The sequence below is a fragment of the Botryllus schlosseri genome, chromosome 11, assembly GCF_051294905.1.
Source record: "Botryllus schlosseri isolate E-star chromosome 11, Bs_hap1, whole genome shotgun sequence".
In the NCBI taxonomy this organism is placed as follows: Eukaryota; Metazoa; Chordata; class Ascidiacea; order Stolidobranchia; family Styelidae; genus Botryllus; species Botryllus schlosseri.
In genome coordinates this window covers 10991292-11004122 of record NC_137246.1, presented here as the reverse complement: position 1 = coordinate 11004122, position 12831 = coordinate 10991292, and the positions used below count along the sequence as shown (strand labels likewise).

Here is a 12831-nt window from a genome sequence, read left to right as displayed (position 1 = left end):
CATGGATCTCGCGACAGCTCAGTTCTAGGTTTACCTTTATTTAGGGCCGAAACAGCACTTCGTCGCCCCCCCCCCCAAAAAAAATACCGTTGGTGTTGCCCCCTGGGGTGATAAACCAAATTTCGTCACCTCGTTAAGACGAGGCGTCAACCAAGATGGAAAAAGGCCGCACACCAAGTTTAGACAAATCATTTTTGAGCGTATGGAGCAACAACTCCAGTAACAATGCTTGTCGTCTTGGTCCTGGCCGAAGAAAACTTATTTGCAATGTTGGAATCGGAGAATATTGCTTTGAACAATTGCGATGTGTAATCGTTGGTGAGGAATGACTGCTGGTGTTTGACAGTATAGAATGCCTAGGTACCCTCTGCAGCAGCTGCCATGTAGTCTGAGGTCGTTGGTGCTGATCGACTAGTGGAAAAATTATTCATTGACTGGCTCAAATTAATCATCATTACACACTTCTTGTGTTTTGGGGTATCAATGTAAGTTTAAGTAGCGGTCTCTCCTATGGCCTCCAGGTTAATGTCACAATTGCAGATATTGCTATGTGCGAAACACTCGCCCTTCAATCTTCGTTAGATACCGTTGAATTCTCTCTCATAATCGACACGAAAAACGTTTTTACGCCTGTTTATTTCACTAATCAGATTTAGTCTTCTTTGTAGCTAAAACTATATGCGCAAGTGCAATATAATTTGGAGAAATTTATCAATGATTTATAGCTTTACTACTTTTTAACCAATGTGCCGACTGCACTGCGCCTTTTTTACTACGCAATAAATGCGGCTTTCCCCACAGCTTGACCTTATTCTGCTGTGGACCAAACAGCAGTAACCTGGCATTGCTGTTTACTGCTAAAATGACGTCCGCTGCGGTAGCTTGGTACAGCCGAAACTGCTGTACCCCCACTCACTTCCCTAGCTATCTCACCATTTAGAAGTCAAATCTTGTGGTGTATACCAGAGATGAGCACGGATTAGGATTAGGTTTTGGAAAAACAGGATTTGTGAAATTTTGTCAGATTTGGACTGGATTAGGATTAGAGATTTTTTTCTGAACGGATTAGGATTTGGATTGGATTTACCGATTTTCTGGGAGATTATTATGTCGTGTGGCGAATGGCGATAAACTTCATTCAGATCAATTATTGATGTACTGATAGTACACTACTCTATGGTTCGCTCGGTGCAAATGAACATGAGAGGTGCAGCCATATGCTAAGTTATCTTAAATCAAGAGAATCGTTGGTTGTGAAAGTAAATTTTCCAATCCCTCCCTTGCATAAATTAGCATTTTTTCTGAATTTCAAGTTGGAATCGGATTAGGATTGGACATGGACTTTAGTATGAAAAAGTTATGGATTAGGTTTTGGATTTGGATTTGAATTTTCGGATTTGGATTGGATTAGGACATAGAAATTCCAAATCCGCTCATCAATGGTGTGTACGTCACGAGAGTTCCTTTCATTTATGATGTCATAAAATCTAGACGAATAAGCTTAATTTTAGAATATTATGCAACATGCAACATAGATACCAGAGGAAATCGATCAAAGTTTTGTAGCGGTTAAAAATAAGACAAAATAAGGACGCAAGTCGAAAATAAGGACATTTCTTAGAAATAAGGACAGTCGAGTTTTCTAAGACGTGGCCCTTCAAAATAAGACTGAGACTGAGACTGAGTACTATGCACAAATCCACATGATGCAAGTACGTCATACCGGCAAATTGAAGTGTAATGGACGGCTGCCTGATAACTACCCAATTGCGCCTCGACAACTTATTAAAATTCGTTAAATGTGGTATACGCGATAGGGCATTTTCCTAAATTAGAAAACAACAATTTTTCCGCGATACAGAACTTAAGCAATTATTTAGGTCGCATGCTCGAATAACTAACCAGTTCCCCGTGTCACTTAATATTCATAATTGCACATTTACAGTGGCGCTTGTCGCCTTTTCCCGTCTTTGTACACCACGACACGAATTTTTGTAATGTTAATATTTCTTTGCCTTTTTAGTACAGTACAGTAGTGCAGTAGTACAGTAGTGGTGAGGTCGGGAACCGGGATTCGAAACCATTTCCATTGACGTCGTGACTGCAGTGTTTAAACAACTGCGCCACTCGCTACCTCCTCCCCGTGTCACTACAAGTCAAAGTATGTACATTATACTCTATTCATAATCCATCTATACTTTGCAGAACATGCCGATTCTCATCGTCATAAACGTTACCGACATCAATGACAACAGTCCGGTGTTTTTGACTGATAGTTTGACGTCAACAATTGCAACCGACACTGCGTCAGGTACATTATTTTAGTTAAAGCATAGTGAATCCACATGACTGTAGTAATATTTTGCATGATATACAATAAATTGTATACGGTGTATATCGAATTGACTTAACAGCATTTACCGACGTCTGTTATTGATGCGAGTCAGTCGAATATAGCTTGGACTATAGTTGCAGTAACTGAATTTGTCTGTAACACATCGTTTTCCAATGCATACATTACTTCTCTGGGATGCATCCTATTATATATTATGTATTTGTACGTTGTTTGAGGATTTCGCTGATGTGGCAAAATCAAATACCGGACTGATTCGATTGCTTCGTGTCAATTCGAAGCATTCGTGTACGTATACGTACGTAAATGTCTGGTCCAGTGATTCCCAACGTGGGCGCCAGCACCCCCGGGGGCGTTCGTGAGCGTGAAGGGCACTGGCCCTGAATCGGGCGATTGGGGGGCGTTGAGAGTAAATGGGGGCCATGAAGGCAACTACTGCGTAACTGTTGAAAAGATTGATAAGTAAAACAGCTAAGAACGCAATAAAAATACAAAATCAATTCAGCCAGGGCAATTAGGGTCGTCCGTCTATCTATTCAGCTGTTCCGGAAAAATCCATTGCTACTTGACAATTTTGATCCTGCCCGTCAATGGACTTATTTAGCAGTCGGCAAAATCCCTAGAACGCGTGGTTCATTGTGTGATGTGAGAACAACGAAATGTTTGAGCAGTTACTGCTTACTGCAAGGTGTGATGGCTTTTTAAGAGAAACAGACTTGCGTGATTTGCATCTCTGTTTCCAACGATCGTGGATTTCCACAGTGCTGCGACCGTTGCCTTCAATACGGCGTTCCGGTTGGGAGAAGTCATATCGCTTCTACTTGACGGGCATATTTTCCAAAATTTATAAGTATAATATATCCTTTCTTAGTAATAATGATGAAACCTGATAGTGGTTAAAATGGCACTGTCCGGATTCAGTCAGAACTGATAAGCCCGTGATTTTTCACCGAAATTTGAGTTCAACCCTAATTTTATTATCTCCAATCAATCGTTCTGGATACACAATTAAATAAAATAGAAATACTCACACTGGAGTCGGGTTGACTTTTTCGTCTTTGCCCTTCCCCACTCATATTCGATTGAACGTGTTTCAGTACCATGGCAGTTTCTGACTCACAGCAGAAACCGACTCGACAGTACGGGACATGCAGGCTGGGTATTTTAGAATGAGATTGTTCTTATCAAAACTCAAACCCAATATGACGAAGATGATGATAATAATACACCTGGTTCGTCAGTCGCATTATTAGCTGTAACAAATACAGAACAACCTTCGTTTTATAATTTAGGCGTGGTGAGGGGGGTCGGGGGCGCTGACACTTTATTCATTGTCCAGGGGGCGGCTGCTCCAAAAAGTTTGGGAAACACTGCTAGTCATACCATACCAGTAAGAAGGGCTTTAAAACTTCAAATTGGTACTTATTTGCAACCAAAACGAAGGTATTGCTATAGTTCCACGTCATCACGAATAATTTTGTACTTCCTGGCCATTATTATTTCCTCACGCTTTGGGACTACACTGTGGGTGGATCACAGAAATTTCGTTGCCATCAATATTCGTAGCCTTGTACTAAATGTTGTGGATGCTGTGATACGACGAATCGAGGGCGGGAAAAACGTAACGGAGGTATATTTACCCTTGACAAAGAAGATATTGGCGTACTGCCAAGAGTGTAGAGATTCGTTAGACGGAAAAATCTATTCGAATCATTGAAATTGATACTGGATACTCATTCTTAACGCAACGCGTCACGGTGCTGAATTTTGATTTTTACGTGAACACGAGCATTGCATTTCGTTGTGCTTGCTTTGTTTATTTGATACCAGGCGTGATTATCTACATTGCTCATATTTTCACATTTCTCTATTTACGTAACGCTGCCAACATATTTATTGCTATGAATTTTTTTATTTGCTCATCGTCATAGAATGGAGACAATTATGCGTGTAGTCATTTAAATTTACAACTCATTCAAATGTGACATCCCAACCCCGTTGCTGTTACCGCGCGAAAACTTTGCCACTTTGTCAGAAGCGAACGTCAGTAAATGCGGTTAACCAAATTCGAAAGATAGAAATTATCTGGTCGATGTTACATGATAAGATTGATAAGGAAAGTATACGCAACTACAACAACGCATAGTTACGGTATGAGAGAGACATATTCGGCTATAAAAATAACCGAATATCAACACCTCACTAATGAAATTTCCCAGAGGATTGGCTGATACAGTTTTGTAATGGTTGATTAGAGGACCTTCAAATAAAAAGTGAGCGATCATGAGCAACTGTCGAAAACCGATTGTCAATATTAAATTTTGCCCACTCGGTGTCGTCCTATGGCAAAATATGTAATCGACGATCAAAGAATAAAATTCTCTCTCTCTCTCTCTCTCTGTGTTTCGCAGGTTTGATCGTAGCGCACGTCAAGGCGACAGACGCTGATATTGGAATCAACGCCGACTTGAGTTATGATTCACCTTTCTACACGGTGCGCCTCGGGAACAATTCAACAGGTATCCGCACGCATGTTCCTGTTCCTAGTGTAGCAACTAGCAAGGAGCGTATAATTTCAGCATTCGAAAAAATCATCTTTCACAATATTTGCCTCCATTCGAAAAAAAAAAATTACTGGATTGTGGCCGCCTCTGGTTATAGCTTTGATCGTAACTGGAACGAGTAGATGAGTCGCGAAAATGTCAGCCGTATAATGACGTGATTGATACAATGAGATGAAATTCGCCAAACCGGCTTACGATAACCATAACAGCAAGTCATTGCGAACTGCAACAACAGTTATCACTTGCTATTTCTGAATGAGTTAGTAACAATGTAGTCTTACATAATCGCAGCATGTTTCACTATCTCCATCACGTTACCGTAAATCTCATCCATACCCTATATTTCGGTTTCAAAGTGCAAACAGTTGCCATGTCATGTCAGCGACGATGTCGCAGCGGTAGTCGTCAAATCGCCCCCAGGAAATGCAAATCTTGATCCCGTTTGCAGCTCTAAATTTAAGATGCGGATCGGACAATATATCATCACGATTAATCATGGTCTAGCTAATTCTGTGAATACGCCTTGGTCAGATATACTCGTTGGTCACACACTCGCACTACATACAGTCAGCCCTCAAATGAGTGTCTGATTTCAAAGACTACTCCAAGTCGTTTCGAAACTTTCCTATCTTTTCATGGTATCGCAGTCTGATTACTGAACTGTGCCAAACACAATAATGACCACAATCACAAGCAGGTAGACCTAAGGCTGATCGGAATCACAGGTGCTATTTGAATTCGAGTATAGAGTAAATACTGTAATGCTGGTGTTTCATAGCCTGTTGATAACTGCGTTTGGTTACGAAAAAACTCTTGACCAGGGGTGGCCAACCTTGATGCCATTCACGGCCGCATTCCAGGGCATAGTCGTAATGAACTAGCTGGACGCCCAATGCCCAACCTATCTCCATTTCTGGTGAAATCCGGACTAATCTATTCAATCATATAAGTTTGATATACGCGCTGAAATCGCGATTGGTCACTGGTCATGTTATGAGACTGGCCTTAGTCGCGCCGTGCGCGAATTTTTTTTTAGATTTGCTAATGGACTTCGTCATTACTATTTGTAGTTTTACATATTATTATCAAACATTTATCCTCTCTCAGCCCATGTGATGAAATACACCAGTAGACTTGATGGAAGGGGTGTTTTCGAAAATTTAGGACAAGTTATAAATTATGATGCATCTTTGGGTGGAAGAGAGAGAGAGAGAGAGAGAGAGAAAGATGATACTCTTATTCGCCTCCACCATCGAGATGCTCTGACGACGGAGATGCGATACGGCCTTTATAGTTATGTCATATAGTCTGCACGACCATTTTCTCCTCCATGCTATCCGGGATTGCCGAGCGCCTAGCACAGTGGTTCCCAACCTGTGGTACGCGAAGGTCTTCCTGGTGGTACACGAGTAAATTCTGTTTTTTTTCGGCCGAAAGGAGTTATTAGTTCAGGTAGTTTTTTCAACCTCGTGAATGAATTTCGTCGATAATATTAGTAGTTTCAAATATTACTGTCAAATATCTATCCATTCTCAGCCCACGTGATCAGATTAACAGGCGTAGCTGATGGAGGGGATGTATTTGAAAAATAAGTGATGATGCACTTTGTTGCATGATGTTATATTTCTTGACCTCCCATTAGGATTTTCGATATAGTAAAAATTTATTGGAATCGCCCTAACGTACCAGAAATGCCTTTATTCGTGAAACGTACACGTTTTTAACTTGATACTTCTTCATCGTGTAAATTATGTAAGTGGTACGCGAGCAGTGCATAAAACCTCGAAATGATACGTGGGTGCAAAAAGGTTGGGCACCACTGGCCTAGCAGGATAGCCGCGGATACCAATTTTCGAGTCTTTGGTCTGAACCGGTCGGGGATTGAACACAGGTTGGTCACCCCTACTCTTGACTATTCGAAATATTCTATCTCGGTTCAGACAGTCCGGACATGATGTATATCCTGACGCAGAAGATCACGGGTGTGACAGTACTGATGCTAGATATCACGGTGCCAACTGTCTTGACCTTCGGCGTGGTAGTGAAGGACGACGGTGATCATACGCCGAGTAGGTTTCTGTTATTTACTTAAACTCTCAGTGTGTGATGTCGGTATACAGAAATCGGAAAATGTCTGCGACAAATATGCTTTTTTGTGTGTAGTGTATTGCACGATTTTGGATGACGCGTCAAACGGGCCCTTCAAATCAAGTTAAGATCCATTTCGACAATTACGTCCGCCTCCTTTAATCCAGGGGTGGAAAATTGAGTGTGTATTTATCATATTACTACCACAGCGTGCGGTGTAAAGCAGACGATTACCCGATAAGAATGATAAAGGGATCAAACTACTTGCATCTATATACTGTAAAACCTTGGGTGGGAAATAGGTGTATCATTCAGATTTTTACTATATAGCGTGGGATGTAAATCATATGAACGACACTTTCAGGTATCAAATTAGTAAATTTTTCTTTCACACCCATTCCAATTAACATATATCCAGGGGTGTAGTGGGTTCTAAAACATCCAAAAAGGTGGTATACACGCAAACAGAATCCACTATACACCCCTGTGCTATATCGTCATAAGTATTGGCGTGATTGACTTATTTTAACCCATTGGAAGTGGTGTGAAAGTACAATTTTAAACCTGAAAGTGCCGTTCACCTGATTTACACGACACGCCATGGTGTAAATCTGATAAATACACCTGTTTTTTTACACCCGCAGATATACAGTATATCAATGCAAGTCGTTTCATCATTTTATCATATTTTCGGGGATTCTTTTCCTGGGGTGCATTAACTCTTGGGGTCTGCGAACTATTTTAAAAGATCCGTGAAATGCAAATTTGGGAACTACAATTATCACACTATACATTGTCTTTTATATTATCTCTCCTTATTTTTGACTTTGACCTTATTTTGTCGTACTTACAGCTTTCGCCACAGGTCACCATCGAAAGTCATACTTTTTACCTTTGCTCTATTTTTTAAACTTTTGCCTGTAACTATCAAGGCAATGTCATCAAACTCAACCGTAGGGTTGGGACTTCGGGATCCAATTTCTAATTCCGGGATCGGGATTTCCCGGGATTAGCAAAGTATCAAAATGGACATTCAAGCTACACAAACAACATATATTCCTCATAATATTGGCGCAAAAATATGCTCCGGTGAATAAGAATGAAACCCAGCGATGGAAAGCCACCCAGATAATGAGCGTTTAAATTCATGTACCGCCTGTTTCGTGCAGCAGTTGATTTGTCCAACGTGATTGAAAAACGTCCATCATTCCGTCACATTGCCATATACTCTTCTTCCACACACTTGAGGATTTTTTTACTGTGCTCGATCACGAAGTTCCGAACCCGTTTGTGACATATTGGCAAGTCATAGCCGTCAGCCTTGAAGACCCGACAAATTCGCTCACTTTGGAAAAATTTGTTTAAATCCTAGCCAGTCCACAGCAGTTAGCTGACTAGGAAGTTCATCGGATGGAGGATTATGCGATTTATAAAAGGAATCGACCTTCCTCGTCTTCATTTTTGACTGATCTTTCTTTGACGTGCCTGATTGAGTCATGGGTGATTTAATTACTATTATATGTGCGAACCTCAAATGCGTTACCAGTCCCTTTGTGCTACACCAGTGGTTCCCAGCCTTTTTCGATTCATCGACCCCTTATTAAGCTCGACACAAATTTTCACCCCCATCCCCTATCGCCCCATATTTACGGATCTGAAGAAGAAGACATATAAACGAGAAATTTATTCACCTAACTTTGATCGCCAAAGAATTGAGTTGATAAAATGGTATTTTTTCCGAGTAGGTGCTCGAAAAACCGGTTTCCGCCGTTAAGTTGACCATTGTTTAGTCAACTTTGGCGTCGTATGCAGAATAAGCCATCTTCACGTGCATTTTCTGACCGCGATGATTTCATATATCTCACTGAACGTCGCAACATGTGCGTCCTCTAATTGCCCCCTTGTTTCTCCAAATCGCCCTCTGTGGGGAGATATCGCCCACGTTGCGAACAGCTGTGCTAGACCCTGAAGCTTTCAAAACGTCTTGACACAAGTTGCATTTGGCTTTTTCTGTAGATTTGCAAGCCAAAAAGTTTTGCCGCACATCAGATTTTTTCTTCGCACTGACATCTTCAAAATTTGCTATTATCCCGACCTGCATTTCATCTCCGCAGCACCGTCTACGATCCGTAGACTACGACGGAAGTGATTGTGCTGTTCATTGCTATGCCATGGCATTGTTGGTTTTAATATCACATAATTGGGAATTGTTTTAGACAATCAGCCGAGTTTGTAACAATGCTTTATTTTCCTAAATAAGAGATATGGCGCTACGTAAGCCTTTGTAGATGTTGTTTGCAAATCCCGGGATTTCATTGCGATTATCCCGGGATCCCGGGATCGGGATTTCCCGGGGTCCCAGCGCTACTCAAACGTAACAATTCTTTTTTCGTTTTACTTGTCGACAATAAAAATGTTCTCATTTTGGGTGCTGAAAATATGATAAGCCGATATTGTTACCAGTGGAGCATAATTTATGATATATTTAGTTCTTCCGACACCGTTTTCAATTTCGCAGGTAATCGAGCTACTGCTACAGCAACCATTTACGTCGTCAACACGTCTGACCCAGAACCACTGCAACCATCGAACCAAACTTCAGCAGGTAAATTATGACTGTTTTATTTGCTAAAATCTCTAAAAACCACTTCATGTAGAAAATAAACTGACTGAAACGTACTCAACTAAGTAGCTTCAAAACGTAGATTTGGTCGGTAGGTCGCATACTTATACCGGTTGTTATCATTATATTATTTATTCACAGTAAAACTGGTTAATATATACACATAATCCTGGGAGCAACCTGCCCCCTAAATAAAATGGCGAGATTGAAGTAAACATTTAAATTTCTGTAATCAAGTCTAATTGTTTTTCCTATGCGATACATGAAGAGGCAAGATTACAGAATTGCGGAGGTGAAGAATTGGCAAGGGTTGCAGAGGTAGAGATGATTGATAATGAAGAATAGAAATTACAGAAATTATGCTGTGATTTACGCGCACGGGTGTAATTTTAGACCAGTGGTGCATTCAAGGTGTTCCGGAGAATATGCATAATGCCCAATAACGTGATATTTGGGATCATGTCGAATCGAACGTTACCCGGAATCTGTTGGATACGTCTCATGAGTGTTTTGCTGACGACCGCTGTAGCGTGAATGACTATGGGTACAGTGTTTATCTTGCATAGACGCAGGGTTGTAATGACTCGAGTCATGACTCGACTCGAGTCAGACTCGAGTCACGTTTTTTTTGTGACTCGACTTGACTCGAGTCATTTTCCTGAAATGGGAAAATGACTCGACTCGACTCGAGTCAATATTTGGATTGACTCGACTTGCACTCGAGTCATTACGCATGACTCGACCCAAGTCAATGACTCGGCTTATTTTATATGACTTGAAGATGAATAAATTTGCGAATCGTAATGGCTAGCTCAACACATCTGACGAATTCTGCCGACATCGCTATTTGTCACCACTGCTTTCGTTGCACTCGTCTGATATCAAATATGCCGCCGCAAAAACGACAGACAATGGTACCATAGTGTCCTATATGGTGTCGACACAACCAAATCTCACGCCTCAGAAATTGATTCACGTCACAATTTCGGTTTGGCTACAGGCAATTTGAAGGTCATTTTTGACCGGCTTGACGAGCATTAAATTTGGTAAAACGGGTATCAATCGAAAGCTGACTCTGCACTGCTTACGAAAATATAAATGTTATTCCGCTCGTGGCCCTGGAACCCCCACAATCGGCCTCGAATTTTTCATTGTTATGGAGATTGGCATTGGGACGCAACAATGCTGCCTGGCACTTTTGCTCTTGAACTATACTCTCTCGTTTCGCCAGACAGCATTGTTGCGTCCCAATGCCAATCAGGGTCGTACCAACCCTGCTCTCACTCAACAACCATGCGATTAGGCACATCCTCACTGTCAATTACTTGCGCGCATTAGTTGAAGCATTGAAAAATTCTATTTTAAAGCGTTTTGCAGGAGTGTTTGTAAATGTGAACATGATCACAACTGATGAGTCTTTGGATTGACCTATCGGTAATCCCAAACCGTTTGGTGAAAACATCTTCTTCACATCATGCTTGTTCGATCCGAAATTTGCTTTCCATTAGCTTATGGATCTGATAAGAGACTGATAAGCTCATGTGTAGATTTGAAAGCGATGATTCTTTGCATTTTTGGGCGACTCGAAAAAATGAGTATCCTATGCTCTTCGGTGTGGTTCAAAAATGCTTATCAATTCCTGCATCTAGTGCACCAGTGGAACGTGTATTCAGTAGAGGTGGATTTATTCTAAGGCCATGCCGCTCTATTATATCTGAGGATCTCCTTTCCACTTTGGTATTTTTACAGTGTAACTCATCATCATTGATGTGATCTGCTGTCTGTGAAAACACACAATACCCTCTGTCAATTTGAGGTTTTGTTAGGAATGTGCATTGTACACGTGAGTAATAATGAATGGCTAATGCTGCGTGATGTTTGTAGAATAGCACTGTTCAAAAGTAGCCTAACTTCTTTTTTATTTTACTCGGTGGCTACTTGATGAAATTGTTACGTTGCATAAAAAGGACATTTAATCTGGCTCAATTTTAAAAAGTAGAATCAATGATATGATAAGAGAAAATTTTGGATTTGAAAATAAATGAAGTATTTTTAGTGAGAAATTCTTTCATATAATATAATTACATACTAGTAGTAAGCCGACTATTTTTTCATATCCAAAATATTCTACTCTAATAACTTCATTTCTTCCAGTCCAGTTGGAATTTGCTATGAATCATATTTTTACACAATGTAACAATATCATGAGATAGCCGGTAAAATTCGAAAATCTCTATTTGTAATTAATCTAAAATTTTCTTTCATAGCATTGCTTTTTACTGGTTGGAATTGAGCCAAATTTGATTTTTTTAGGCAATCCAACAATTTTAAGAAGTAGCCGGAAGAATTAGCCAAAACTCTGATAGGGACAAAATGAGCATGTTTGGCAAGCTAGGAATTCGATATCACCCAAGCAGGATTGAAAACATGAGCTGAACATGACTTCAATACTGTGACTTGGACTCGACTCGAGTCATAACACTATGACTCAGACTTGACCCTTTAAACGGTGACTTGGACTCGGACTCGAGTCGGTGATGAATTGAAAATGACTCGACTTGACTCGAGTCAAAACCACAAAAGTAAGATTGACTCGTGACTCGGAACCATGTGACTTGGTTACAACCCTGCATAGACGCATTTCTCACATTCTATTTTGATGTCGGCGTATTTTGATTGTTGTATGTTTTGATGAGCTGGGACGGCAAGTTCAATGAATTAGCATTCTCTTTTATTTTTTTTAGTTTGATTATCATGCCGGGTGGTTGCTCTTGATTTCGCGGTTAGTTATAACTGGAACATCCCACAAAATTTTTACTTGGTCGCTTTCTGTCACTGGTGCTGAAGTGTAATCATACCAATTTTTTTGTGGAGGCAGTGATGTTGAAATGTTTGCAAAATTCAAGATGAATGTAGTGACAGATCCTTTTTTGTCTCTATGTGTATTCGTTGGCTGCATGTACGCCACTGCCGGACAAGAGATGTGCCGTAGTTTGATTTTGGTTGTGGTTCATACTGCAGTTTGAGTGACGCATATAATAACTATGGTCTTTTGCGCCATGACAGGGTTTCATCCCCGACGATCTTTCAATGAGTGCGCACGCGAAGTCGCATGACGACACGCTCTTTCTTAATTGCGAATATAGTTAGACTCAAACCCTTGGGAGGGTACCAATACTAAAAGCAAGAAACCGAGTGACGAT

General features: G+C 40.7%; 1 protein-coding gene across 2 annotated transcripts in view; it reads left to right on the top strand.

Moving 5' to 3' along the window:
- LOC145450707 (protocadherin gamma-A10-like) overlaps positions 1-12831 on the top strand; it is a 47979-nt gene that overhangs the window by 26902 nt on the left and 8246 nt on the right. For both annotated transcript variants that reach the window (XM_080329207.1, XM_080329208.1), the window contains exons 10-13: positions 2206-2311; positions 4765-4872; positions 6858-6986; positions 9524-9610. In XM_080329207.1, the coding sequence (XP_080185333.1) occupies positions 2206-2311; positions 4765-4872; positions 6858-6986; positions 9524-9610 (430 nt within the window). The remainder of the gene's footprint in view (positions 1-2205; positions 2312-4764; positions 4873-6857; positions 6987-9523; positions 9611-12831) is intronic.